The sequence below is a fragment of the Kogia breviceps genome, chromosome 4 (genome assembly GCF_026419965.1).
Source record: "Kogia breviceps isolate mKogBre1 chromosome 4, mKogBre1 haplotype 1, whole genome shotgun sequence".
Taxonomy (NCBI): domain Eukaryota; kingdom Metazoa; phylum Chordata; class Mammalia; order Artiodactyla; family Physeteridae; genus Kogia; species Kogia breviceps.
Window position 1 is genome coordinate 156,608,405 of NC_081313.1, and position 26,464 is coordinate 156,634,868.

The window sequence follows — 26,464 nt, forward strand, 5'->3', positions numbered from 1 at the left end:
TGAATAAAAAAGCTTGGATTTAATGATGGAGGAACAGAGGGGCAGAGGAGGTTGCCCAGAGGTTAGAAGCTCCCGACTTCCAGTCCCCAACAGATAGCTTAGGGGTCTTGCTCTGGAAGCCCAAGTTCAGGAGCTGGTGCCCTCCTCGGTGACCCAGCACTGGCCTTGTCTACACCTCATTGGGGTTGTCCTGGTCGGCGTAGATGAGGAAGCCCGTGAAGAGGCTGTCGGTCCAGTATGGGTCATAGAAGAGCCCATTCTGCTCTGAGTAGAAGATCTGCAGCCAGACCTCGTCACCCTGCTTGAGAGCCAGGATGGTGGAGCCCGAGGCCACATCGTGGTTGCCCGTGTTGGCGTCGAAGGTCCGGATGCGGTACTGGCCGTTGTGCACCAGGCCGATGGCCAGGTGCTTGTTGGCCAGAGTGATATCGTAGGTAAAGTAGTAGATCCCTGGCACGCCGCAGACGAACTTGCCGCTGGACGTGTTGTAGTGGCCGCCCTCGTTCATCAGGATCTTGTCGAACTTGATGGGCAGCCGTTCCCTTGGGTAGCTCTTGGTCACTGCCACGGAGAAGGCTGACTTGGCGTGGCCACTGCCGCAGCTGCAGGGGCCCGGGAGGCCGGGCTCCCCCTTCTTTCCCTTGGGCCCCTTCTTGCCCGGTGTGCCATGCTTTCCTGGGGCACCACTGACTCCCTTGGGGCCGCGAGGGCCGGCCCGCCCAATGGCCCCTGCTTTGCCCTTTGGTCCTGGCTTTCCCCGGTTACCTGTCCGGCCAGGTGAACCTGGAAGACAGAGCAGCTGGTGTTATGGAGGGGATCTCAGAGAACTAGGCAGAGGCTGTTGGCCTGGGCTTTCCATCCTTAGAGCACAAGCCTTTGGATAAGGGAAAGAACATGAAGGTTGTGGAGTCGCATAGAAATGGGTGCAAATCCTGATGGTACAACAAGGGGCACTTCTCCCTTCTTATCTGGAAAATGCGAATGTGATACATACCTTCCAGAATCATGTGGATCAGGGCAAAAATAACTTGTAACAATTCACGCCCTCCCCTTGTCCTGCCTTCTAAGGAAGAGTCTGATTTGTCTGCCAGGTCAATCCTTCCCCTGGCTGTGCTGGTAGTGGGTTGAGACAAGAATTGCAAGAAGCCTCTTGACTTCAAACCATTGACCTTAGTGAACTCCCTGCCCAGTGCCCAAGATCCCTGCCCACGTGGACAAGGGTTTTTACAGCAGCATTGCTTACAATAGCAAAACACTAGGAACAACTAAATGCCCAACCAAAGGGAGATAATGAGAAAAATTATGGTCCATCCATTATGTGCGATTCTCTGCAGGAGTTTAAAAAATGAGGCAGATTTACATGCACTGTTTGAAAACTTCTCTAAACTACACTGTGAAGAGGAACAAGCAGGTGGCAGAAACTTCTTTTTGTTCAGAGGAAACCACAATGCTATTTCTACACCCATTTAAGTGCCTGGCACATAGTAAACCCTTGCTAAATACGCTTGGTATAGCCTGCAGAACATTTTCACAGTATTACATTTGCACAGTAATATGTGCCTGTAGAACACCTCTGGGTTTTTAATACCCATACTCTAATAATGTGCATTTCTCTCAATATAACATTTTTTGGCTGATGATTATGTGGGAAACATTTATATTTATGTCCCCCAAACTCAATACAACATTTTAAACAAACTGTATCTGGGTAACGACTAGAGTCACATCCAAACACAATGGTGGTACGGTTGATACAGCTGGCAGACTGGTAGAGCTGTGGGTGGGTGTTTTGGAAAGTATGCCAGATGTCAGGCAGGGAGCCTGCTGCTGGAGGGGCTGCCAGGTGCTAAGCAGTGTCTTAGCATCACAGCACACAAAGCAAGTGTTCATTAACCATCGTTCAACCTGGGTGATCAGCAGGTAATGTTGCAGATATTTTACATCCTAACAAGGTACTTGGCTCCTTATATGTACACATACAGGGATTTTTCTATGTTTTAGAGTTTTGGGTTAACATGTAATGCATTTACATTTTTCCTATTTTAAGTAACCGGGAAATAGATTTCCAAATAGCATTTTCTCACTGAACATCTAGTTTCCAGGAACGGATTGCTTATGCTGAGTGCCTGGAAGTGTTTGGTATTATTATTATACATACATGTAAATATATGAAAGAGGCCAAGGAGGATATACATTTAACCAATTAATAGTGGTTACCTTTGGAGGATGAAAGGAGGATGACGAGGGGTAAGAATCAAGAAGAAATCTTGCTTTATTTATACTGTTTGAATATATTACAATGAAAATGTATTTGTGTATTATATGTGTAATTAAAAATAAATAAAAGGAATGGGGAAAAAATAAAACTAAGAAAGGTCAAAAAGCTGCTCTTTGAAAAAATGAAAATAAATAAAAGGTGGGAGAAAGGACTGTGAGAAGAGGAGGAATAAAGACGGTCATTTTGGATTGGACTTTTTGGGAAGACAAATAGATAAGGAAGCTTATTGGGAAGTTTTATGGGTGTGTTATGGTGTGTGCTTCCTTCTTGATTTCCTTTTTTTGAGAAACTTCTGGAAAAGCTGACTTTTACTTGTCAAGAACTTTCTGGAGGTGGGTTTGTATGTGTATGTCAGGGGGAGGGTGGTTGGAGATTATCCTGTCCTATGACTGGTCCCAGGATGACCCAGCTTTATCTGGGTTATGTGTGTCAGGACTCTGCATCTCTCAACACTGCCTTCCTTGGTGTGTTGGCTTAATTTTCAGCAGAGACTCAATACATGGCAGAAGAGACAGCCAACACGGCCCCAATCCTACATCCTCAGAGTTCTTAATCAAGGTGGGGAAAGTCAAGAGCAGAGATATCCTGTTTCTCTTAGGGTTCGAAAGGATGATGGATCATGTCATAAAATGTCATGCAAACTCTGGCTGCCTCTGCTTGGGGCACACGCTCAGACCCGAATTGACCACTGTGGTCAGGAAATGGGAACTATGTTGTCCAGTGCCTGACATACTCTGACCCCCCCCCCTTAAGTCAAAGCCATTATCATTATTTTTATAGTTATTCTTCTGGAAAGGAGGTGCTTCTAGAGGAATTAATTTGATCTGGTAGGAAAGGGCCTGGATTTGGAGTCTGCTACCAGCCTGTGGTGTGAGCTCAGCAAGTCTATTAAGGGGAAACTACCATTTATTGTATGTCTACTCTGAGACAGGTGCTTCACATGTTATTTTAGTTCATCTTCACTGCACCAGTGTGAGGTAGGTCCTGTTATAATCCCAATTTAGAGAAGAGGAAACTGAGGTTTGGAGACAGGCGAGGTAACTCGTCAAAATTGGTATCCAGGTTTGTTACAAAGTTTAAGTTCTTGTAGCTACAATGTGCTGTTCTCATCTTAATCATTCTGACTTTGTGTCCTCATCTGTAACATGGGGATAATAAGAATACCTCATTCATAGGATGGTATTGCTGTACCAGCAAATGAGCAGCATACTCAAAAGTGCTTTGTCAATGTTAAAATGCCATACAAATAAAAATTATGATTTCACTAATGCTTAAAATGTACACTTTGGGATGCTACTGACACTGAAAAGTGCTTGGTTACTGGGGTAAGCGTTCAGAGATATAAGGAATGTCAAGGATGAGAAGGCCTGTAGACAGTATTCAACTTGACTGCTGCCTGCCTGGCACCCCTTCCTTCGGGAAACTGCCCTTCACTACTTCATGTGGTCCTAGTGAGGCTGTCAGTCACAGCGGCCAACTGCCCTCACCACACACTCACACACACCAAGGGGTGGGCACTTGACCCAGTCCTAGCAAATGGTGGTACCTCACCTCCATAGTCAAAAGGATTGGTCCAGGGTGCACATGTGATCAAGGAGACTCAGTCATCCTGAGAACTGCTCTGTGGATCAAGCCATGAGGAGGTAGGCTTGAGCCCACCAGTGGGCATTTCATAACTTCCAACCTTTGTGAGAACAAAACCAACACACAGAGAGAAGCAAAGCCTTGACAACAATATTTGAGCTCCTAGACCCAGCTATTCCTGAAGCTCAGCTCTTGGACTTTCTATCTGTATGAGCCAATAAATTCCATTTGGGGCTATAAATTGGGTTTCTGTCGCCTGCGACCGTAAGAGTTCTGAATAATATTTCAGGAGGCTTGCTTAAAGTCACTCAGCAAATCAACGGTGCAGCTGGGGGGCAGGAACAGAAGATCTGATGTTCACTGTTCCTTTCCAGAGAATATACTGCTCTGTTTTTTATTTATTTATTTTTTTGTGGTACGCGGGCCTCTCACTGTTGTGGCCTCTCCCGTTGCGCGGAGCACAGGCTCCGGACGCGCAGGCTCAGCGGCCATGGCTCACGGGCCCAGCCACTCCGCGGCATGTGGGATCTTCCCGGACTGGGGCACGAACCAGTGTCCCCTGCATAGGCAGGCGGATTCTCAACCACTGCGCCACCAGGGAAGCCCTGCTCTGTTTTTTAAAAACACATTAATCTGGTTTACAATGAAATGGGATTCACATTAGTTTTCGTAACTTCGCAAACCCCTTTCGTGTCAGATGTTGTCAACCCCAGGTGGGAACAGGAGAGACAGGCACTGGGCTTCTTACCTTCCTCTCCGCTGTCCCCCCGGTCCCCGTCCTGGCCATCCTGGCCATCTTTGCCTGGAAAGCCCATTCTTCCGACCATTCCTGAGGTCCCTGGGGATCCTGGGGGGCCAGGTGGGCCCTGGGGGCCAGGCAGGCTGCAGATGAGTTGAGGAGAGCCCTTCTGGAAGTCCCTGCGGGCGAAGGCCCCAAGCAGCGGGTCGGCCGCACAAGGAAGGGCACAGGCCAAGAGCACCCAGGGGATCATGGTGGTCACCTATGGGAGGCAAGAGAGCTGTGAGCTAACTGGGGATCAATCAGAAAGGCATCAAGAGGAGGAAGAGGAGGAGAGGGCATCTGGGAGAGACACAGTTACATTTCTGATCCTTCCTCTCTCCCACAACACATACAAGTAGCTGGACAGTGTCCTCACATCTTGAGGACATATTTGGATGAGTTGAGTCATGGACTCAGAATACACTTGGGAGGGCTCCTGCGGGGGAGGCACACATCCTTACACTGTCACGCTCCAGAGTGGCAGGACTGACAGCCCAGTGACAGCTGATGGGGAGGAGCTGTGGATGGAGAGAAACGATCCATGGTTTCATTCAAATATGTGGCATGAATGCAAAGTTACAAGGGCAGAAAAATCAATACTTCCAACTGCAGGTGGTGATTTGCAACTAGGCTGCCTCTCCCAGAGGATTTGGGGCAGCACACTGGTGGGTGAGAAGTGAGGTGTCAGCTCTGAGCGAAGGTGCCCCAAGCCTGAGCAGCACTGGTGAGCTGTGGGCACAGCTCCTCTGTCATGGGCTCCCTGTGCATCAGGCCTGGGCTAAGAGCTTTCCACACACTACTTAATCTCACAGCATCCTTACTGAATAGACACGGAGAGGAAATGGGGGCTCAGAGAAGTTCACAACGTGACTAAGTCAGGCAATTAGCAGTTAGCAGGGCTGGGATTTGAACGAGGCTGTGCAAATCCAGAGCTTGTGTGCTTTGCTTCAGGCTACACTGCTTTTTTTTTTTTTCCAGTTAAAAAATAATAAAAATGATACACTCACATTGTTATAAAGTCAAATAATACCATAAAGCTTATAATGAAAAAATTGTGTGTGATCTTCATACCCACCCCTCAATCCTCCCCAGCTCCAAACTCTTTTGGGTATTTCTTCTGGCATTTATTGACATTAAAAGATAATATGCTTACATGGTTTCTTTTTATCAATTTTGGACATTTCCTTTTGAATTCCTATTATGACAGATAAGGATTCAGCCCTCTTCCATCACTCTAGCACCCTGTTTTCTCTCCCTCATGCAGTTCAGATATAATTTTTGACTGAATCAAAATTCACTCTGAATTATTATGTCTTGTTTACTGCTAAGCTAAGCACTGTACTATAATTATACTTCCTTTCTTATACACACTTTTCTTACTGGAGATATTAGTAATTTTATTTGCTTAGTTCTCTACGCCACTATTTTCTACATTATCAAATGTATCAGATAATTTACCTCTCACATTTATTTTCCTAAAGACATAAGCCCTGGAGCCCTCCATTCTCCTTTTCCAACCTTTGTACATGCTAAGCTGTCATCCCAGGATTTTCCTTTATAACCATCATGGCGATTGTCTTTGCCTCTCTCCTGCTTTGTATGTCCTGCTTTACGAATCCCATGTCTTTCTCTTATTTTATTTTATTTTTTCACTCTCATTTTGGTGGCACATTTGGTGTAATAGCTTCCTGGAAAAGACGTGTGGGATGTAATTTTTGGGGACAATTTGCAAGCCTCAATATGTGTTAATTTCACACCGTGTCCTTAAGGCTGGGGCATGATCACACCAGAGACCAGAGTGTTATGTGCCCAGAGATTATCTACCCACAGCCCCTCACCGGGAAGATGCAGAAGCCAAGGTCCAGAGCAGAAATAAGCCACTTGTTCAAGATCTCTCAACAAACTGGCTCAGTCACTTTGTGACCAACAGCCTCTCTCCCTGGAATGAAACCAGGAGAGAGAACATTCCAGGTACGACTTTTTGCCTCTAGGATGAGCTCTGAAGTGGTAACTGGCTTTGTGACTTTAGGCAAGCCCCTTTCCCTCTCTGGGCCTCAGTTCCCCACTCCCCTGAAAAATAAGGGGTTGGTTTCCACACTCGAGCATGCATCAGATCCACCTGGAGGGCTTGTCCAAACCGAGACTGCTAGGTCCCACCCCCAGAGTTTGTGATTCGGTAGTCTGCGTTGCGGCTGGAAGATTTGCATTATTATGTGGTATGTGAGGGACACTGATGCTGTCGGTTTCTGTAATCCTGATGAATTGAAGAAAAAACAGTTTCAGTTTGGTGATAGTACATTTTTCATGCCTCTATACCCCTTTCTAATATCCCTTTTCCACAAAGAACACTGTCTTCTGTGGCAGTGCACACCCATTCTTAAAGAATCTTGAGCAAGCCTCCACAAATAAGCATGGTAACCTTGGAAACCCCCAGACAGGACCACAGCGCCAGGGACCCTGGGACAGAGCATCTGCTAGGATGCAAGGAAGGCCTGTGGCACAACGTAAAGAAAGTGTTTTGACTGGGGCACAGGTTAGCTCTGGGCATCTAGCCCTTGGGAGAGGGTGCAAAGAAAGACTTAGTGGGTCAGGGAAAGAGGGTGTTAAAATCGAAATTCTCACCTGAGCCCCTGGACACACGAGAGGCTGCATGCTCAATCGAGAGGTCAGGCCAAAGTGAAGAAATGACAAAGGAATAGCTTGAGAGCTCATTCCATGACTCTGGGCACTCTTGGATTTCACTGAATAAAATGCAAGCCGTGTGGTGGGGAAGGGGAGGGGGCGTGGAAATGAATCTGAGGTCTGCCTCTGGAAGCTGGTGGGTGGCAAAGTGGCTGCTTGCTGCAAGAAAGGGGGACGAGAGCTCTCTGCTGCACAGAAAGGGGGCTGACTGCCTTCTCGCCTTCTCTGGTAGACAGAAGGTGCCAGACATGCTGCAGCCCCAGCCGGCCTGAGCTGGAGGCACAAGGACAGAAAGTGAGGGGCCCAGCAGTGATAACCATGCAGGGTAGATGCCCGAAAACCAGAAGCTGAGGGGGAGGCCTGGACTTGCCTGCAAAAGAGTGTGGTGGCCCGCTTCACGTCTGTTACAGTCAGAGGGCTCAACCTGGGAACCACCAAGGAGCCCGCAGAAGGCCTCCAACAAAAGAGACATCATCCGTGTCTGCCAGGCCCAGATGGGCCGAGGAGCTTAGCCCTGTTCCTGCCAAGAAACAAGAATCCCCCTGCTGTCTGTCCCTTTACTTCTCCTTCCCCTCGTTCCTTCAGCCTGGAAAGAGGTGAGCTGAGAAGGGGGGCAGGTGGTCCAGCCAGCCTTACACCTGCGCTGGGAGACAGGAGGAATTCTCACCTTTGAACAAAGATTGAAGAGCAGATTACCTGGGAGTGGTAATTACTAGTGGAGCGGGGAGAGCCCTCATTGGCTCGATTTTAAAGGGGCAGAGGTAGGCAAAAATAAAGTTGCAGTCTGCTGTCTCTCTGGTGCCACCTGGGCTCCACATGGGCTGCATAAACGATAGTGGGAGAGGTGGGAGGCAAACTCGGTGGAAGTTACGTGCATGAAGGACTTTGGAAAACTCTCCTAGGCACTCCCCAGGCCCCAGGAATCTCCATCTCCTTCCCTTGTCTCCTTGATGAGAATCTTACAAAACTGGTCTTAGTGTTACTTGTGAGCTGGGACACATCTGGGGCCCCAGAAGAGAAATCGACTTCTCAAAGCAGGTTTGAAATAGTTTGGAAAGTTGCAACCTGCGAATATTTGGGACACGGGAGGGAGGGAGGAAGGAGGAAGTGAGCTGAGAGGGGGGCTCACTGAGGGATCCTGCTCAGTGATGCTGGCCCAGGGTGGGCCCCAGTGGCTGGGCGGAGGCTCTGGAACATGCAGGGAGGAAGGGATTTCTCAGAGCTGGAGCCTGGAGGTTCCCAAAGCAGCTGGAGCCAGGAACTGTTTTGGAAATAAAGGCGAGGAGACTAGGTTCTGGTTCCAAACCTAGAGGGAGGGAGCAGAGAGTCTCCTTACCTCTGGGGCACCTCCGAAAAAAACAGCTCCAAATAGCCCTGCTCCCAGCCTACTCTCCACACCACAGTGGTGAAAAAACCTGGGGATGAGGGCTTGGAGGGGGGCCAAGGCCCCAAGGCATCCAGACAGGTGAACTCTTGCTGGGGCTTAAAAATAAATTTAGAATGACAAACTTGAAGAGAGCCCCAACGGGCCATTTAAGCCAACCTCATTGGTTACAGACAGGGAAACTGAGTCAGAAGCAAACTGACTTAACTGGACACCTACAAAGTTCCAGGCACTGTGCAAAGCTCTTTATTGGAATTATTTTATTTGAAGTTTACAATAAACCCTATGAAGGCAGTAAACATATTGTCCCATTTTTCAGAGGAAGAAACAGAGGCTTGGGGACTTCCCTGGTGGTCCAGTGGTAAAGAATCTGCCTTCCAATGCAGGGGACGCGGGTTCGATCCCTGGTCGGGGAACTGGGTTCCCACATGCCGCGGGGCAGCTAAGCTTGTGCACCACAACTACTAAGCCCACGAGCCTCAACCGCGAGCCCACATGCCCTGGAGGCCGTGCACCACGACTAGAGACATAAAACCCACACGCCACAACTAGAGAGAAGCCTGCATGCTGCAACGAAAGATCTTGCATGCCTCAGCAAAGATCCTATGTCCCACAACTAAGACCCAATGCAGCCAAAATAAATAAATAAATAAAATATTAAAAAAAAAAAAAAAAGAAAAAGAAACAGAGGCTCTGAGAAGTGAAATGATTTTACCCCAAATCACACAATTTGAGTACTGGGGAGAACATTCGAACCTGTGTCTGAGGGGCTCTGAAGACTATATGTAATGTACTATGCCCTGTTCCCTTCCCTGCTATTTTTTTTTTTTTCCTGTTTTATAGAAGAGTAAACTGAAGCTCGGAGAGGTTAATTTGCTCATGTTTATACAACTAGTTCATGGCAGAAGTTATATTTGAACTTGGGTTTGGCAGACCTAAACGCCCAAATGCTTTCCATTATGTCAGTGTTTTTTGGATTTTTCTTCCTAAATATCCCAAATTACAGAAGAGACCTTGAAGCATAGGCCAAAGCCACACACAGCAACAGAGAAATTTCTTTGATGTCTCATCTTTTATTATATCATATAAAATACATGATTAAGAAATGTAAAAGTGATGCTTTTTCTCCTTCGGGTACTTGAGATTGATGCTTGAGGAAACCTCCTGTTCTTTGAGAGGCCCACACGTGGTTTAGCCAAGGTGATGGAGGGCAGCCTCTGAGTCCTGACATCCCACCATTGGGATGCCCCTTTGGAGTATTAACAGGGTGTCCCCAGGGGCTGAATCAAAAGACCAGGGTGCACAAAGCACCTCCCCTTCAGCACCATCACCTCATTCCTTGCTTAGAGCTGGCAAGAGCCTCCAGCCTTGTCTCTTGCTCCCTGCACTGGCACTCTCCAAGCCCAAGCCAGAGAGATCCTTTATAAACATAACTCAGCCACATTACTTCCTGGATGGTCTTACTCCAGTGGCTGCTGGCTGCAAACAGCAAACCCTTGATGTGGCCCTAAAGGAAATGGCCCCCCGCCTCCATCCTAACCCTGGTTCTTCCCCTCTCTTCCTGCACTCCCCCCGCTTTCAGGCCAAGCTCCATTTCACCCTTTTGCCTGCAACCTAGGGGCCCACCCTCTTGGCATGCTGGCTCTTTATCCATTGTGTTTCAGCTTAAATCTCACTTCCTCCAAGGCCTTCCGCTCAGACAGCTCTCCCTTTGGAGCCCAGCTCCTTGTCCTGTCTTTCCAGCCCTTACATCTCACCCGTATTCACTGCATTTGTCTGCTTACCCACTTACTGGACCTCTCCCATTAAAATGGAAGCCCCATGGGAGCAGGGACACCAGCTATATCCCCAGGGCTTCCAACTTCTTTGCTCATAGTGGGTATTCAAGAAATATTTGCTTGGTTAATGCGTGTTTGAGACCCAGACTCCGCCATGAAGAAAATTCACGGTGAAGAGAAAACAAGGCTGTGGCCTAAATCCAAAAGGTTCCTGATACCCCTGGATTCAAAGAAGTTTTCTCCTTTCCCCAGTTTTTCTAACCCAAACCCGATCCAATTCTAATCCCTCCTTCCTTTGACCTCCTAGAGCACAGGGCCCTTACCCCACTCCAGGGAGGGGGCTTGCAGAATATTTTACATACAGCAGGTACTCCATAAATGTCTGTTCAATTGATAAGAAAAAATAAGCATTAGTCCTTCTTCACCTTTAAAAAAACTATCTTAGTTCCTAAATTGTCCTTGCTGGTGTAAGTTGAACAGGGAAGGCTGCATGGTAGTCTTCCTGCTGAAGGGAAAAAAATGTTAGTTGGTTCAACCCCCCAAATGGAATCATGAGGTGCTGAGCTTGGATGAAGTTCTTCAATCTGGTTTTAATTTACCCAGTCCCTGGGCTCCTCATCTCTGACTTAAGTAGCTAATGATTCGTAAAGACAAGTGTTCTAGGAAAACACTAGGAGCTTAAAGGGCCCCAGCCTGAGGTCCCCTGTCAGGGGCGGAGCCTTCCTCCTCCTTGCTCTTGCCCTTAGCTCTCAGGACATGAACCCCTGGTTCCCTCCCAAGGGCCCTCTACTCAGACTGTGATGTGAGAAGGGCCAGCAGTGCGGATATGGGTCTCTCAATGCCTCTACCTGAATGTGGAAACTCCAGGGACACTTGTCTGGGCCTTGAGCAACGTGGCTGAGCCTGAGTTCTGCACACTCTCCCTTGGAAACTGGAAGATATAAATTGTGCTCAAATAAATTTGACCTGTTGGTTATGAGGTTGTGACACACTGACAGGTAGGGATGGTGTTTCACTCAGTGACTAAGAGCTGTGGGAAACACAGCCACTTAGTTTCCTCAACTATCCAATGGGAATAATAGTATACCTACCTCACGGAGTTCATCCAGGAATAATGAGATAATGTATTCAAAGCTTCTAGCCCCGAGTGTGACACAGTAACCCTCTCCCTCAGAAGCCGTCATATAGCTGCCTGCCCCATGTTTCAAGTCTCAGGGCTAATACCTCCTCAGAGAGGCCCACCCCTGCTTGTTTGTTCAGACCACCCTGGTCCTCCTTCCAAAGCAGTTGGCCGGAGCTGTGATTATACATTTTTTGTTCCTTGGCTCATTAACTTTCTGTTGTCTGTCTTCCCCCTGGAGTGGAAGGTCCAGGAATGCAGAAGCCCTGCCTGTCTTGCTCTCTGTTATGACCACAGCTTAGCACGGGGTCTGCCCTGCCCATAATAAGAGCTCAACTCACAGCTGTTCAATGGCCCTGAATGAAATGGTCACTCGCGTAACAAAAGAGCAAAGGGAGCAAAAGGATGACAAAACCACACTTGGCTACTGAGGGAAACCCAAGGAGAACACTGGTCTTGGATTCAGAACACGTGGGTCCCATGCCTGGTTTTATAACTCACTGGCCACGTGGAAAAAGTCATCTCCTCCTAGCCAGGCCTTGTTTAAAATCATAACTGCCACCAACTGCAGCAGAACTAACAGCGTGCAGTCCTGACCTCCCACTAGGAGCCCCTGGAGTGTTTCAGGTGGAGGACACCTGAGCCTGACGCAGCCGGGCAATTCTCCCTGTGTTTGCAGTTAAAAGGAAAGGCCTGTGATGGGATTGGGGTGACGCTTCCTCGCAGATGAAGCTCGCTGAAAATTCGCTTTGATGGGAGTGAAATTTCCATGATGAAAAACACCCCATGCCCTCCCTGAATTCCAGGAAGCAAATTGGAAACAGCTTCTCTGAGAAGCTGACAGAGGCCGATGGGAGGAGAAAGGGTCTGGCTGCCGCTCCTCCCGCAGTGCTCACGGAACCAGCCCGCTTTCCTGGGATCTGGAGACCGATGCCCATTTGGAAACACTCCAGCACTGAGTCTAAATACAGAGGATTAAAGGTCATGGGGCCCACTTGCCAAGAGGCCTCATAAAATATTTGATCTGCTGTTTTCTCCTCCCACCACCCCCGTGCCCCTGTTATTGGCTCAGTGTAGAGAAAGAGGTCCAATGCCAAAGCAAGACCTAATGACGGAGCAGGAGCCAGGATCTCGCGAGGTTTGTCTCAGCGGGAACTCGGATGGCACTCCGGACGGAAGTCAGCGTGGCGGGGACTGCGTTACTGCCACCAAGTTCTAGCTTCTGACAGATACGCCCAAACTTTTACACACCAACACGCGTGGCATGTAATGTGGTGGGCATGGAGCCCACCCTCTGGGTCCCTGGCTGCTTCACGTGGGACTTCAGCTGTCCTCGAAGTGAGGGCCAGAGTCAGGCTCCCGGGTGGCTGAAGCCAAAGCTGTCAAGCTTTGGACCTACCCACAGCTGTTTTCCGCCCTGGAGACCAAGGACCGCAGTGAGAGAAGCAGGCAGCTGATGTGTGGGGTGTGAAGACGGGCGAGGAGGCCCGGGGGTGTTCAGAGCCCTGTATCCAGCTTCTCCTGAGGGCCGGCCTCCAAGTGGCCGACTGGAGCGCTGCCCAATAGGAGGAAGATGTGAGACGCATGTGTCATTTTAAGCGGTCTCACTGCCACGTGAAAAAGGTAAAAAGAAGCAGGTGAAATTAATTTTCATATGTTATTTTGCCCAGTATATCTCAAATATCATCATTTCAACAGGTAATCAATGTAAAAATTGTTGAGGCATTTTACATTCTTTAAGTACCACTAACTCTTCGAAGCCCAGTGTGTATTTCACACTTGCAGCACTGGCCACGTTTCAAGTGCTTGACAGCCACACGGTGGCTATTGTATTAGATGGAAGCAGAGTTGCTGGAGTTGAAATCCCACCAACTAGCTGTGGAACCTTGTACAAGTTACTTATTTTTTCTCCCTCATCCTCATACTCTCCAAAATGGAGACGATAATAATAGTACCTACCTTAGAAGGTTTTTATGAGGATTTAATTTTCCTAGAGTAAGGCCTGCCATATGGAAGAGGTATAAAAGCATTACCTATTATTTATCCTTCTGAAAAGCAAACAAGGTGATGGATGTTGAAAGCAAAACATGATACAAAAATTCAGACCTTGTTTAAAATTGTCACCAACAGCAGTTCAACCAATGGAAAATCACCCTGACCTCCTCCATGAGTCCTGTGGCATTTCAGGTGGAGGCCCCTGTAGGCTCCTAATAAATTCTCCATTTTCAGGTAAGATAGTTTGAGTTGTATTTCTGTCTGTTGCTACCAAAGGAGATTCCTACGGAGGTTTGGCCTTCACTCCTGCCGTTCTGTTCTGAAGGAAGGATGAGGGTGACTGGCTTGGCCCTATACCCCTGATCCACCTGGCATGTTCAGGCTCCACAGTACAAAGATAGGTGAATCGATGGGAGAGTGTTTATCTCATCAAGTGACAGTAGGCCAAATGGGCTATCACATATGCAGGTACTTGGTACCATGGCTTGAAAAGGCTGCCTAATAAATGGTGTGGCTTATTCTTATTGCCTTGGAGGCCAGATACTGGGGATCTGAAGATGAAAAGATGTGGTTGCTGCTTTTATAGGGCCCACCATCTGGTTATACTGAGGGTCCCACCTGGCCTACCTATACCAGGAGAGAAAGCAAGCCTTGCTCCTCCTTTCTCTTTGATACAGGCTCCCTTGAGGAGCACCCAGGACCATACAGAAGGCAGGGGAAGGAAATTTGGGGGTTAGATGATTCCTTGGAATGGTGTAGAAAGGACTGTGCTTGAAGATCCAGAAACTGAGGGAGAGGAACGAAGTCTGAACTCTGAAGGGCTGGGGAGAAAAAGCTAAGTTTTCCTTGACTTCCCTGGGCTTGCTGGTTTCCATGGAGTCACTTCCAGTCAGGCTGTGATGGACATTCAGGGTAATTCTAAAGATCTGACACAACGCTAGCCTTCTAGAGCACAGAGCTGAGCTGGTGGTTAAGTAATGGTTAAGAGTCATTTTCTAGCTGTTTGACCTCTGTTAAGTTATTTAATCTCTCGGTTTTCTTGTCTGTGAAATGGGAAAAGCAATGTGTATCGTCTTGTTTGAATCATTTGAATTTGAAATAGCATGGTATAAAAATATTTGTTTCACTTTATGTGTGAAAGTTTGTCAAGAACCTTGCAAGGCTATTCTAATAGGTAAACAAATTCTCATGGGCAAACAGAAATACCTGCCATCCTTCAGCTGGCGAGTATTGAATTACACCAGTTTGAATTATTTGAGGTCTTTAGGAATGTCTCCATGAGTAATTTGATTGCTCATATTTCCATTATAGAGTAACTGTGAATATTAAATAGGATCATTCAGTAAACAGCCCACAGTAAGCACTCAGTTGCAGTAGTGTTATTCTGATATAATTACACTATATGAAAACAATGAGAGATATAATGGGAGAAGGAATAATGAGCATACGTGGGTCTGCTGTTTCCTCATCTGTAAAATGGTGACAACAGTGAGCTTGTGAGGAGTTGAACAGTTGTGAGCTTTGGGATAAATGGCACTGAAGGCAGTTCTAACAGCTGAGGTGATTTTACAGCATGGCATGAATGCAAAGGTGCAGGATTTCTATGGGTGTGCCCTACTTTAAACAAGGATGTAAAATTGGAATTTTGTCATCCAGTGATCAGATTTTTGTTAAGATTGCAATGTGCAAGGACCTTTGGCTGAGAACTATGGAAGATGGTCCTGCCACTGAGGAAGTTATAATCTAGGCAAGGGGTGACCAGCTGGCTTATCAATGGCCTTAGGCAAACCACAGACTGCACTGTGCTTCTGGTTTTTTTTGTTGTTGTTGTCTTTTTTTTTTTTTTAACGTTTGAAATTGTTGCCAATGTAAAATTTGGGAGACTTTATGTTAAAATCAAGATTTCAAAATAAAATACCTAGAATAAATCTAACCAAGGAGGTAAAAGGCTTGTACTTGGAAAACTGTAAGGCACTGATGAAAGAAAACAGATGGAAAGATATACCATGTTCATGGATGAAAGAATTAATATTGTTAAAATGACCATATGGGCTTCCCTGGTGGCGCAGTGGTTAAGATTCCACCTGCCAATGCAGGGGACACGGGTTCAAGCCCTGGTCCGGGAAGATCCCACATGCCATGGAGCAACTAAGCCCGTGTGCCACAACTACTGAACCTGTGCTCTAGAGCCTGTGAGCCACAACTACTGAGCCCACGCACCACATCTACTGAAGCCTCTGCACTCTAGAGCCCATGATCTGCAACAAGAGAAGCCACCGCAGTGAGAAGCCCGCACACCACAATGAAGAGTAGCCCCTGTCACGGCAGCTAGAGAAAGCCCGCGCACAGCAACGAAGACCCAACACAGCCAAAAAAAAAAAAAAAAAAAAGACCATACTACCCAAGGCAATCTACAGAGTCAGTACAATCTCTATCAAAATACCAATGGCTTTTTTCACAGAACTAGAACAAATAATTCTAAAATTTGTGTGTAAACACAAAAGACCTCAAAACAATAACCAAAACAATCTTGAAAAAGGGGGACAAAGCTGAAGGTATCACGCTCCCTGATTTCAAACAATACTACAAAGCTGCAGTAATCAAAACAGTATGATTCTGGCACAAAAAGAGACACTTAGATCAATAGAACAGAATAGAGAGCCCAGAAATTAACCCACAGTTGTATGGTCAATTAAGCTATGAAAAAGGAGGCAAGAGTATACAATGGGGCAAAGACAGCCTCTTCAATAGATGTTGTTGGGAAACCGGACCACTTTCTCATACCATGTACAAAAATAAACTGAAAATGGATTAAAGACTTGGAATCATAAAACTCCTAGAAGAAAAGATAGGCAGTATGCTCTTTTTTTAATTTTTTTTTTTTTTTTTGCAGTATGTGGGCCTCTCACTGTTGTGGCCTCTCCCGCTGTGGAGCACAGTCTCTGGACGCGCAGGCTCAGTGGCCATAGCTCACGGGCCCAGCCACTCCGTGGCGTGTGGGATCTTCCCGGACTGGGGCACGAACCCATGTGCCCTGCATCGGCAGGTGAACTCTCAACCACTGCGCCACCAGGGAAGCACTGGCAGTATGCTCTTTGATATTGGTCTTAACAATATATTTTTTTAATATGCCTCCTCAGCCAAGGGCAACAAAAGTAAAAATAAACAAATGGGACTACATCAAACTAAAAAGTTTCTGCACAGCAAAAGAAACTATGAACAAAATGAAAAGACAACCAACTGAATGGGAGAAGATATTTGCAAACAATATATCTGATAAACAGTTAAAGTGCACAATATACAAAGAACTCATACAACTCAACAGCAAAAAGACAACCGGATAAAAATTGGATAGAAGACCTGAATAGACATTTTTCTAAAGATGGCCAACAGACACGTGAAAAGATGCTCAACATCACTAATCATCAAAGAAATGCAAATCAAAACCACGATATCATCTCACACTTGTCAGAATGGCAGTTATCAAAAAGACAACAAATAAGTGTTGGCCAAAATGTGGAGAAAAGGGAACCCTTGTTCACTGTTGGTGGGAATGTAAATTGGTGCAGCCACTATGGAAAACAGTAAGGAAGTTCCTAAAAAAATTAAAAATAGAAATTCCATATGGTCCAGAAATTGCACTTCTGGGAAAATGCACATCTGAAGAAAACAAGAACACTAATTTGAAAAGGTACATGCACCCTTATGTTCATTCATTGCAGCACTATTTACAATAGCCAAGATATGGAAGCAACCTAAGTGGCCATCTATAGATGAATGGAGATATATATAATGGAATATTACTCAGCCATTAAAAAAGAATGAAATCTTGACATTTGTGACAACATGGATGGACCTAGAATGGACCTAGAGAGTATTATGCCAAGTGAAATAAGTCAGACAGAGAAAGACAAAGACAATATGATTTCACGTACATGTGGAATCTTAAAAACAAAACAAATGAACAGACATAAAACAGAAACAGACTCATAGACACAGAAGACAAACAGATGGTTGCCAGAGGGGAGGTAGGGGAGAAGATGGGTGAAACAGATGGAGAGTGAGAGGTACAGACTTCTAGTTATATAATAAATAAGTCACAGGAATGTAATGTACAGCATAGGGAATATACTCAGTAATATTATAATAACTTTATATGGTGACAGATGGTAACTAGACTTATTGTGGTGATTATTTTGTAGTGTGTAAAAATACTGAATCTCTATATTGTACCTTCAAAACTAATATAATATCATAACTCAATTATACTTCAAATTAAAAAAAGATTTCCAGCTTTTCTTGAGAATCTGGAGGATCTGGTGGCATTCTGGCAGGGCACCAATTGGCTACCTCTTGGACAAGGTGTTATGGGCTGAATTGTGTTTCCCCAGAATTCATATGTTGAAGTCCTAACCCCTAGAACCCCAGAGTGGGACTATATTTAGATATGGGATCTTTAAAGAGGTAATTAAGGTCAGACAAAGTCATATGGATGGGCCCTAATCCAATATGACTAGTATCTTTATAAGAAGAGGAGATTAGGACATGACACCCAGACCAAGGGATGACCATGTGAGGTCAGAAGGTGGCCATCTGAAAGCCAAGGAAAGAGGACTCAGAAGAAACCAAATCTGCCATCACCTTAATCATGGACTTCTAGCTTCCAGAACTGTGAGAAAATACATTTTTGTTGTTGAAGCCACCCAGTCTTTGTTACTTTGTTATGGCAGCCCTAGCAAACTAATACGCAGGACCTATATTCTTCAGTGTCCAGTCCTCACCACTCCTAAATGTCATGCATCCTGTTCACTTATGTATCATGCATGGCCTTTGTTGGCGTATGATCTAGAGGAAGAGGGTATTCTCCATGTGTTTGTTCTGCATGTATGTTGTGTGTTCTTATTTCAAAGCTCTGATGTTCATTTTCTCCTTTAATTCTCCCCACAGTTCTAAGAGGATGATGCTGTCATCCCCATTTGGCAGGAGAGAATACAGAACACAGAAAAGTGAAGTCATTTTTCCCAGGTCAAAGAGGGGATGCAACCCAAGCCTGTTGATTCAGTGCCCAGGGCTCGTGCCCCTCTATCATGGCCCCTCTGCTTGGGCACAGGACCCATGCACATACAGCCTTAACTAACAGGGCAGCTGCGTGTGTGTGTTATAGAAGTAAGCTAGTTACAGCAATGTACAAATCCAAAGGAAGATTATTTCCTTGAAAAAAGATTTGGCATAGAATTCCCTTCAAAATTAAACCTAGATTAGAATTTGATTAACAGAAATCTGACCTATGCAGGAGTTCACCTCATGGAGGTAAAGCCAGCTTGGCAGGCCTCTGACCTGGAGGAAGGAGTGGGGGAAGCTGTGAGTATATACAGGGTCTGTGTTGCCCCATGATGAACATTCAGGAGTAGAAAGCACCAGACACTGGTACTGTAGGAAAGAAGGTCCAGTCATCTGTGTCCAATCTGCAGGTGGAGATGAGAGGACAAATAGCAAGATAGGGAAGAATGGAGGGATTTGCAGAGAAAGGAGTAACTTCTTGGGGGAATTTGCTGAATATCTGATGGAGGCCGAGTGGGTTTGAAGATGCCCCAGACTTGTGAAAGAAATCTCAATTCATTTGTGTAATGACACACTACACGGGAACAAAGTATACGCAGATATGGAAAGATGGCCAATGTACACTGTTAAGTGGAAAAGCAAGTTGCAGCAGGGAATGTCAAGTATGATTTTTCCTTGAGTTTAAATAAGATAGACACAGATAAATAGAGACATGTACGTATGTTTGTGGGGGAAATTCCTGAAAGGACACGCATCTTGTTAAAGGGGTTACCTCCCAGAATTGGGAAGGAGTGTGTGACCTTTTACTTTTCACTTTCCACCTTTTTGTACTGTGTGAATTTTTTAAGGTAAGCGTTGTCAGTTTTGTATCATTTAAAACAAAAGGTAACCCGAAGGCTTAAGGATTGGAAGACAGTCAAGGCTGTGTCCCTGCTAGGGGATGGGGAGAAATCAGACATCTGGGAAGAAAGGAAGCCTGTGCTGCACCGGATGTATTAGAATGAAGGGCAGTAGTGAGGTTCTGAAAAGTGTGGAAGGTTTGTGGAGCGGCAGTTGAAAGTGAGCATACTGGATATGATTACCAGATAATGGAATGAATCAGAGAACAGCTGTGCAGATGGGGGGGGGCAGAAATGGAGGAACAGAGAGGACTTGGAACAACACTCACTGAGCATCAGCCTTGGATTGGCACATATAGGACACTGTCGTTGCTATTGCTGCTGGTTCAGTGGGGTCTCTGGGAGATGGCCAGTCTAAGGAGGTGACCCTTGAAGGGTTCCACGCAGGAGAGTTTTGCAGTCAAAGGGTAGAGGACAGTTGCACTGAGGTTGTTCAAAGGATTCAGGCTTTAGGGGAGAGACCTGGGCTGGGAGGCTGCAGGGAGCCAATGCAACCGTTTAGTTGAGAGGAGCAGCCCTGGAATGGGGCAGTGGCAGTGGGGATGGAGAAATAAGAACAAAGTAAATAAGACAAGGCTTGGAGACAAGTAGTGGGGAGGGGAGGGAGAGTGAAGAGAGTTGTGAACAATTGGGCGCAAGTCTCAGCTTGCCTGTCTGTATGATATATTTGATTAAAGAAATGTTGTCAAGAGTCAATTAGATAATGCACTTGATAAGTAACTATGATTGTTAGCTCGGGTATTGGGCTCAGACTTACCAGGCTTCAAATCCCTTTACCACCAACTACTAGCTGTGCAACCTGAGCAAGTCATTAACGTCTCTGAGCCCGGTGCCCCTTCTGCAGGTGGTGATAACCTGTTGTCATGGAAACGAAAGAGCTTAAGTGGAGGGCTGACAGGGCCTGGCACAAAATAGGTGCACGACAAATGGTCGAGCTATTACTATCAACGAGAAAACCTCTGAGCACAGAGCCTGGCACACGGTAAGCGCTCAATAAATGTCAATTCATGTTGTAATTCATAAGGCTGCCCGGCCTGCAAAGAGGGGGGTGTTGGCAGTACCCTCCCTCCCACCTCCTCCTGCCCGCGCCATTACCGCGTATCCCCCCTCCCCGCCCGCACTTTCCGTCCCTGCGGGAGGGTGGCGGAGGTGCGGACTGGGCGGACCGCGCAGACACTTACCCTCACCGCCGCTGGCCACGTCCAGACGGGTCTGCAGCTACGAAGCTCTGGGCCGTCCCGCCTTCCGTAGCTGCAGCCCAGCCGGCGCCCGCCCCGGGCATACTTTTCCCATCCCGTCATGGGCGGGAGAGCTCTCCGCCCGGTCACGTGGGCCGGCCCGCAGCGAGGCGCGCTCTCTTGGGCATCCGTTGGGAAAAACCTTTCAGCTCCGGTGACAACTTGAGTGTGTCGACGCATCGCTCTGTGCGTAGAAGTTGTCAGTGCATTTGAAATTTTCTGTGCACGGGAGTGATCGTTGTCCAGGCGTTTGCGGGTGCGTGGGTATGTGTGCATGTGTCTGAAGAGGCATGTGTGTTGCTTGTACATGAGCATTCATCTCGCTGTGGATCTAGGGTTTGTGCTGTGGGCATGACAGCTTATAACAGAGTACCTTTTCCTGTGTACTGAATGTGCGTGTACTCGAGAGTGATTAGGAATCGTGTGTACGTGTTTAGTTTTGTGTGTGTGTGCATGTATAAGCGCATGTGCCCAAACATACATCAGGGCTGTGTCTGCACATATATATGCACATATCCAAGCTTGCAGCTTGGTGTGCAACAGAAGTGTACTTCAGTTTCAGTGTGTACACAATAGTGGCTGGATATATGTGTTGGGTGCACGTTTAAATGTGTGTATGAGTCGGCAGTAACTTCACATCAGTATGTATGTGCATAATGCTGTGTGACACCTGTTTGTGCGGTGGCTCATTCTGTATGTGTTTATATGTATACGTGCCATGGTGTGGATTTGGTCCATAATGTGAGTGTGCACATACATAATAATGGCCAGGCGCCCCTGTGTCCCAGCCCTCATATCCCTCCTCCCCAGAAGATGAGGCTTCGCTGGCCTCACTAACTGTCTGCCCAGCCTCAGGTCATTTAGAGACATGCCCCTACTCGAGGACCTCAGCTCCCAGATGGGCAGAGTACCCATGTTTAGGTAGCAAGCAGACACTAGAGGAAGGAAAAGTCATCAGAGGCCTGGGTTTTGCTTCTCCCTGTTCCTTCCACTGCTCTCTACCACTAGCTACCAGTATTTCACTTGGCTGCCAGAGCATCAGGTGAACAGATGGTGTATGACCCAAGGTTTATAGTCAGAATTTTAATGCAGATATGCATTAGAATTCTCAAGCTGGTTCCACCACCTTAGACAAGTTAGTTATCTCATAGGTGGTATTTCATTTCTGAAAAGGAGGAAGAAGAATAATTATATTACCTGTACTGTCTTTCCCCTTACAGTTGGGACACTCACTCATAGAGATGTTTGGTAAGCAGTCAAACGATGTAGAGAATTATTATTAGTATTACATAAATATTATTTGAGGATGAAAGTTAGTGGGCTCAGCAAACATTTAATAAGCATCTATTACGTGTCAGTCCCTCCCTGGCTAGGTGCTGGAGATCTAGAGGTAAACCAAATAGGCTTGGTGCCTGGCCTCGTGGAACTTAGAGTCTAGTGAGGATGATGCAAGTGGTTTCATGTGAAATAAGTGTTGCAGAAGAGGAAGACACTGAATATGAGACTGGGAGGCCAGGGGAAGGCCTGGGGAGGAGATGTCCAGTTGAGCCTGAGGGAGAGGGTGAGAGCTCTAAACATGACTGAAAGATGACACGTGCAGTGGGGTTTAGTGTATCAATTCACAGGTAGCTGGAAAGGGGACCTCTGTCCACCACCCACTCTGGGTACCTTGGTCTGTTCCCAGATGTGTCAGGAATGGAAAAGGTGAGGGATCCCGGCTTAGGATGCCGGGAGGCCATTCAGAATCTAAAGCGCTCAGGAAAGCCCCTCTCCTAGGGTAGAGCAAGAATCTCCATGTGTTACCCATGGAACTCCGCTGCGACACAAGTTGAAATCACTGGCATGCCCTTGTTGGCAAGAAGATGGTTAATGAACAGTATAGGGAAAGGCAGTGGTGCCACACTCAGCACCCAGTAAATAAATGTTTACTGGCTGGCTGAATGGGAACAGATGTTTTTCCAGCTTTTGGAGGAGTCCTGGAACCCAGGTCCCCTAAAGCTCCCCTCCCCGCTGGGGCCTTGTCCTGCGGATCCTTACAGTGGTGATGGCATCACAGAGCAGGAAATCCAAAACACTCATGAAATGGCTATTTCAGGAGCTGCTTCAAGCTGGAACAGGGCTCAGGACTTCTTCCCAGTAGCCTGTTTATGTCTTTTATTCAGTCCACAAACATGTATTACCTATTGTGAGTGTGGAGACAAGGAGATGAACTTCTGGTCTACAGGGAAAATGAATGTGAGCACGAATTACTGCGAGATGCAAAATACAATACGTGTCATAGGAAAGGTACAATGTGTTATAAAAAATGAGAAGTCTTTCCCCCTTTGATTCATTTCAGTTCATTCCACAGTTTCATTCATTCTAGAGAACATGGATACATTATGACATTGATGGCCACAGAGAGTTTACAGTCTGGCAGGGGCAGCCATGTGCCAGATGGGGTAGATTTGCTCGTTCCATGCCTCTCATTGAGTGTGCCTTCCTATGCTGCAGAGGCCAGAAAGCTAAAAACCTGTTTTCTAGGCTCCTTGCTGCTGGGTTCCTGTTTGAGATTTAGGTTTAGCTAGTCCTGTGTGCTGTGCAAGACCTGAACTCAAAACTGAGTTAGAAAGAAAAACCAGTTGAGTTAGGTGGAGAGGAGACAGCGGCCTGGGAGGACTCCATTTTGCTGGGGCTGACGCAAAAGGTACAGCATGGCTCTGGAGTTCTGGCAGTAGCTCCCGGTCCTACGATTACACCTAAGGTGGTGTGTTCCGGTAGCCAGAGACTGGGCCAGTGGCTCCCTGAGCTCTTGCGTCCAGGTTGTGGGTGGGATGGGGAGGGGAGGTGGTCAGTAGTGGGGTGATGTTCTAGGAATCATTCCTGGAGGCCCAGGCACAACTTGCTCTGCCCTGATTCTGAACTCACTTGATTCTCTTTATTAAATCCGTGTCTGCTTAAAAGAGCTAGAAGGGTTTTGTCTTTTCACTTGAACCCTAATTGGTATGTCATGCTATGCACTATAGGTGCGGGAAAAGTCAGAGAAGGGGGATGAGTGCTCAGCAGGACAAGCAGGGAAGAAATCCAGAGGACTGCTGTTCTTTCCTCTTTTCCTCTTTCAACTCCACCTCCTATGCTCAGCCCCTCTTCGATCCTATAATCAACCTTCAAATAAATTAATTAATTGATTAAGTATCAAACAACTACAGTGTACAAGGCACTGTGATGTTGGGGGTCACAGTCATGAACAGATACCCAAGGTCTCTGTCTCCATGATGCTTATGCAGACAGATGTTCTACTAGCACTCAGACACAGAGTTCAAAATTGTGGTAAGAGTTATGAAGGAAAAGGAGAGGGAACTGTGGGAGAGAATGATGGTGTGGAGTCTGCGAGAGAACTTATTTTGATTGGGAGATGTGGGATGATCGCTCAAATAGGTACTTTTAAGGTGAGCCGCAAAGGGTAAAGAACCAGCTGTGCCAAGGTGGCCGAGGAGGAGGGGGAGAGGGGCCAGCAGAAAGAGCAGAGCGTATAAGAGCTACGTTAGCCCGTCTCCACGTCTTCCTCCTGCTCCCTGTGTAACAGTCATAGGGTGACGCCTCAGCTCTGTAGCCTCACTAACTGAAAGCCCTCTCGGATTTCACGTCTTCCCAGGTGACGGCGTTCCTCAGCCTCGGCACTGTTGACATCCGGTGCTGGATGAGTCTTCCTTGTAGGGACTGTCCTGTGCCTTGTCGGATGTTTAGTCTCTACCTCTGGCCTCTACCCTCTAGATCGGGGTCCCCAACACCCGGGCCACGGACCACTACCAGTCTGCGGCCTGTTAGGAGCCGAGCCGCACAGCAGGAGGGGAGAGGAGGGCGAGTGAACGAAGCTTCATCTGCCGTTCCCCATGGCTCACTTTGCCGCCTGAACCATCGCTCGCATTACCTCCTGAACCATCCCCCTCTGCGCACCGCCCCGGTCCATGGAAAAATTGCCTTCCACGAAACTGGCCCCTGGTGCCACAAAGGTTGGGGATCGCTGCTCTAGATGACAATACTAGGCCTCTGCCCCTAGTTGCCACAACCCAAAATATCTTCAACGTTGCCAAATGTCCCGAGAGGGGCAACATCGCCCTCCTTTGAGAACTGCTGCCCCGTGGGTAGCCCTCCTTTGGTCAGGTGGTCTTCTTGCCGGCTCCTGAATGCACCTTATGTTTCTGTACCTCCCCTTAGGCAGTTCCCTCTAACTATTACCTGCTCTTCCACAAAGCCTTACCCATATGTCTACTAGAAATGCATGGCTTTTCTCTGCCCAGCATCCCTCTGTCGTGTGGGGAAGTTGTACTGGGTGACTCATGTGTTTTGAGTGGTAGAGGAAGAGTGCTCTGCCTGCCCAGGCGTGTGGACCAGGTACCCTTTCCTGTGCCCAGCTAAGAGCCCAGATGGTGGACGTGAGACCCAAGCAGAGCCAACCAGTCTTTCCATGGGCTTTCCATGACAGGGCACTCTTTACTTCTGAATTGTTAACTGTAAGTACAGAGCCCTGGGCTGCCACCGGCAGGGAGCCTTCCATTTGGAGAGAGCCTGCTTATGGCAGGAGACGATGACATCAATACACAAGTAGGAGCAGATTCAAGAAGAACTGAGAGGTGGAGGGAGAGTTCTGTGAGCACATGATTAGAGCCCTTAGTTCAGAGACTTGTGCTACTTAAGCATTCACATTCTCATATTCTCTCTCTCTCTTTAAGCTAGTTTGGATTGTTTCCGTCAGTTACTATGGAAAGGGTCCTAATATAATTTCCTTCAATGCTTGGTTCAGATCTCTCCTCTTTCATGAAATCCTCTCAACACAGGAGACAGTCTGAAGAAAATGCTTGCTTTGAATCCGTAATTGTTGGTTTTCTGGAGCCAGCAGCCAATTCTGTGCCTCTCTTCCCAACTTTGACTTTAGTGACATCATGCTGCCATTTGAAATCATCATAGTGAGAATAATTACACCACGGAAATCCACAAATGATACAAATCAAGGCTCTCTTTTTCCCAGCTCAGTCTGTTTACCAGCACGCCACTGTCTAAATCTTCTCAGTTGTACCACCCATTTCGATGTTAATCAGTACTAATTCATGACATCTTTTGCTTTTTGAATATGGTGAGGTTGGGAAGACAAGTGCCCCCAACATACGCTGCATGTGAGTCTTCAGAATCTCAAAGGAGGAAGGGTCCTGAGAAATAATTTGGTCCATGGTCTTCATTTCACACACAAGGACAAAGAGGTCCAGAGACCTTCAGTGACTTAGTAGTCAGTTGTGGAGTCAAGACAAAGTCCAAGATCTTTTGACTTACGTGCATTATTCAAATGCGGGCCTTCCTAGTCTTCCTGTATGTCTTTTTCAACCTTTCCTTTCTCTGGTTTTGGTACAAAAGAACATTTAAAAACGATGTTGAATCATTCCAAACTGCTAATGGCCAAGATCCAAGTTGTCAATGCTTACTTTGAACAAGGGACTTTGGGGCTGTGAAGTCCCCAGAATGAGATAATTCCAGATGGGGTCTTACTAATGTGGCAGCACTGGGAGACAGCTGTTAGTAGAGGGGACTTGCTGCCTTTGCATGGAAAGAGCATGATGTTGGAGTGAAGGCTGGCTGCTCTGTGTATTTTATCACTTAGAATGAAACAAGATGATAGTTGAACTGTAAGGA

The 26,464-nt window shown here is 46.9% G+C and overlaps 2 protein-coding genes across 4 annotated transcripts in view; one reads left to right on the forward strand and one right to left on the reverse strand.

The window, feature by feature from the left end:
- On the reverse strand, positions 1-21,412 carry C1QTNF2 (C1q and TNF related 2). 3 transcript variants are annotated; one of them, XM_059062693.2, is made up of 4 exons: positions 20,744-20,801; positions 20,320-20,417; positions 4,611-4,863; positions 1-783 (listed from the first exon to the last, which is right to left on the reverse strand). In XM_059062693.2, the coding sequence occupies exons 3-4, from the start codon at positions 4,852-4,854 to the stop codon at positions 170-172; spliced, it is 858 nt and encodes a 285-aa protein (XP_058918676.1). In that variant the 5' UTR covers positions 4,855-4,863; positions 20,320-20,417; positions 20,744-20,801; the 3' UTR covers positions 1-169. The 3 variants fall into 3 exon arrangements, with proteins under 3 accessions (XP_058918676.1, XP_066888361.1, XP_058918677.2); XM_067032260.1 differs by having other exon boundaries at positions 4,611-6,897; XM_059062694.2 differs by lacking the exon at positions 20,320-20,417 and having other exon boundaries at positions 20,744-21,412.
- PTTG1 (PTTG1 regulator of sister chromatid separation, securin) overlaps positions 12,744-26,464 on the forward strand; it is a 62,961-nt gene continuing 49,240 nt past the window's right edge. The window contains exons 1-2 of the mRNA XM_067032261.1: positions 12,744-13,230; positions 13,738-13,836. The gene's annotated coding sequence lies outside the window, so the exon portion shown is untranslated. The remainder of the gene's footprint in view (positions 13,231-13,737; positions 13,837-26,464) is intronic.

Coding starts and splice junctions, on each gene's coding strand:
- C1QTNF2 (XM_059062694.2), bottom strand. CDS start 21,115: ATGCTCATGTACAAGCAACACACATGCCTCTTCAGACACATGCACACA. Junction 4,864..20,743: donor CGTGGCCAGCGGCGGTGAGG/GTAAGTGTCTGC, acceptor TGCCTCCCATAG/GTGACCACCATGATCCCCTG. Junction 784..4,610: donor GGGGGACAGCGGAGAGGAAG/GTAAGAAGCCCA, acceptor TCTGTCTTCCAG/GTTCACCTGGCCGGACAGGT.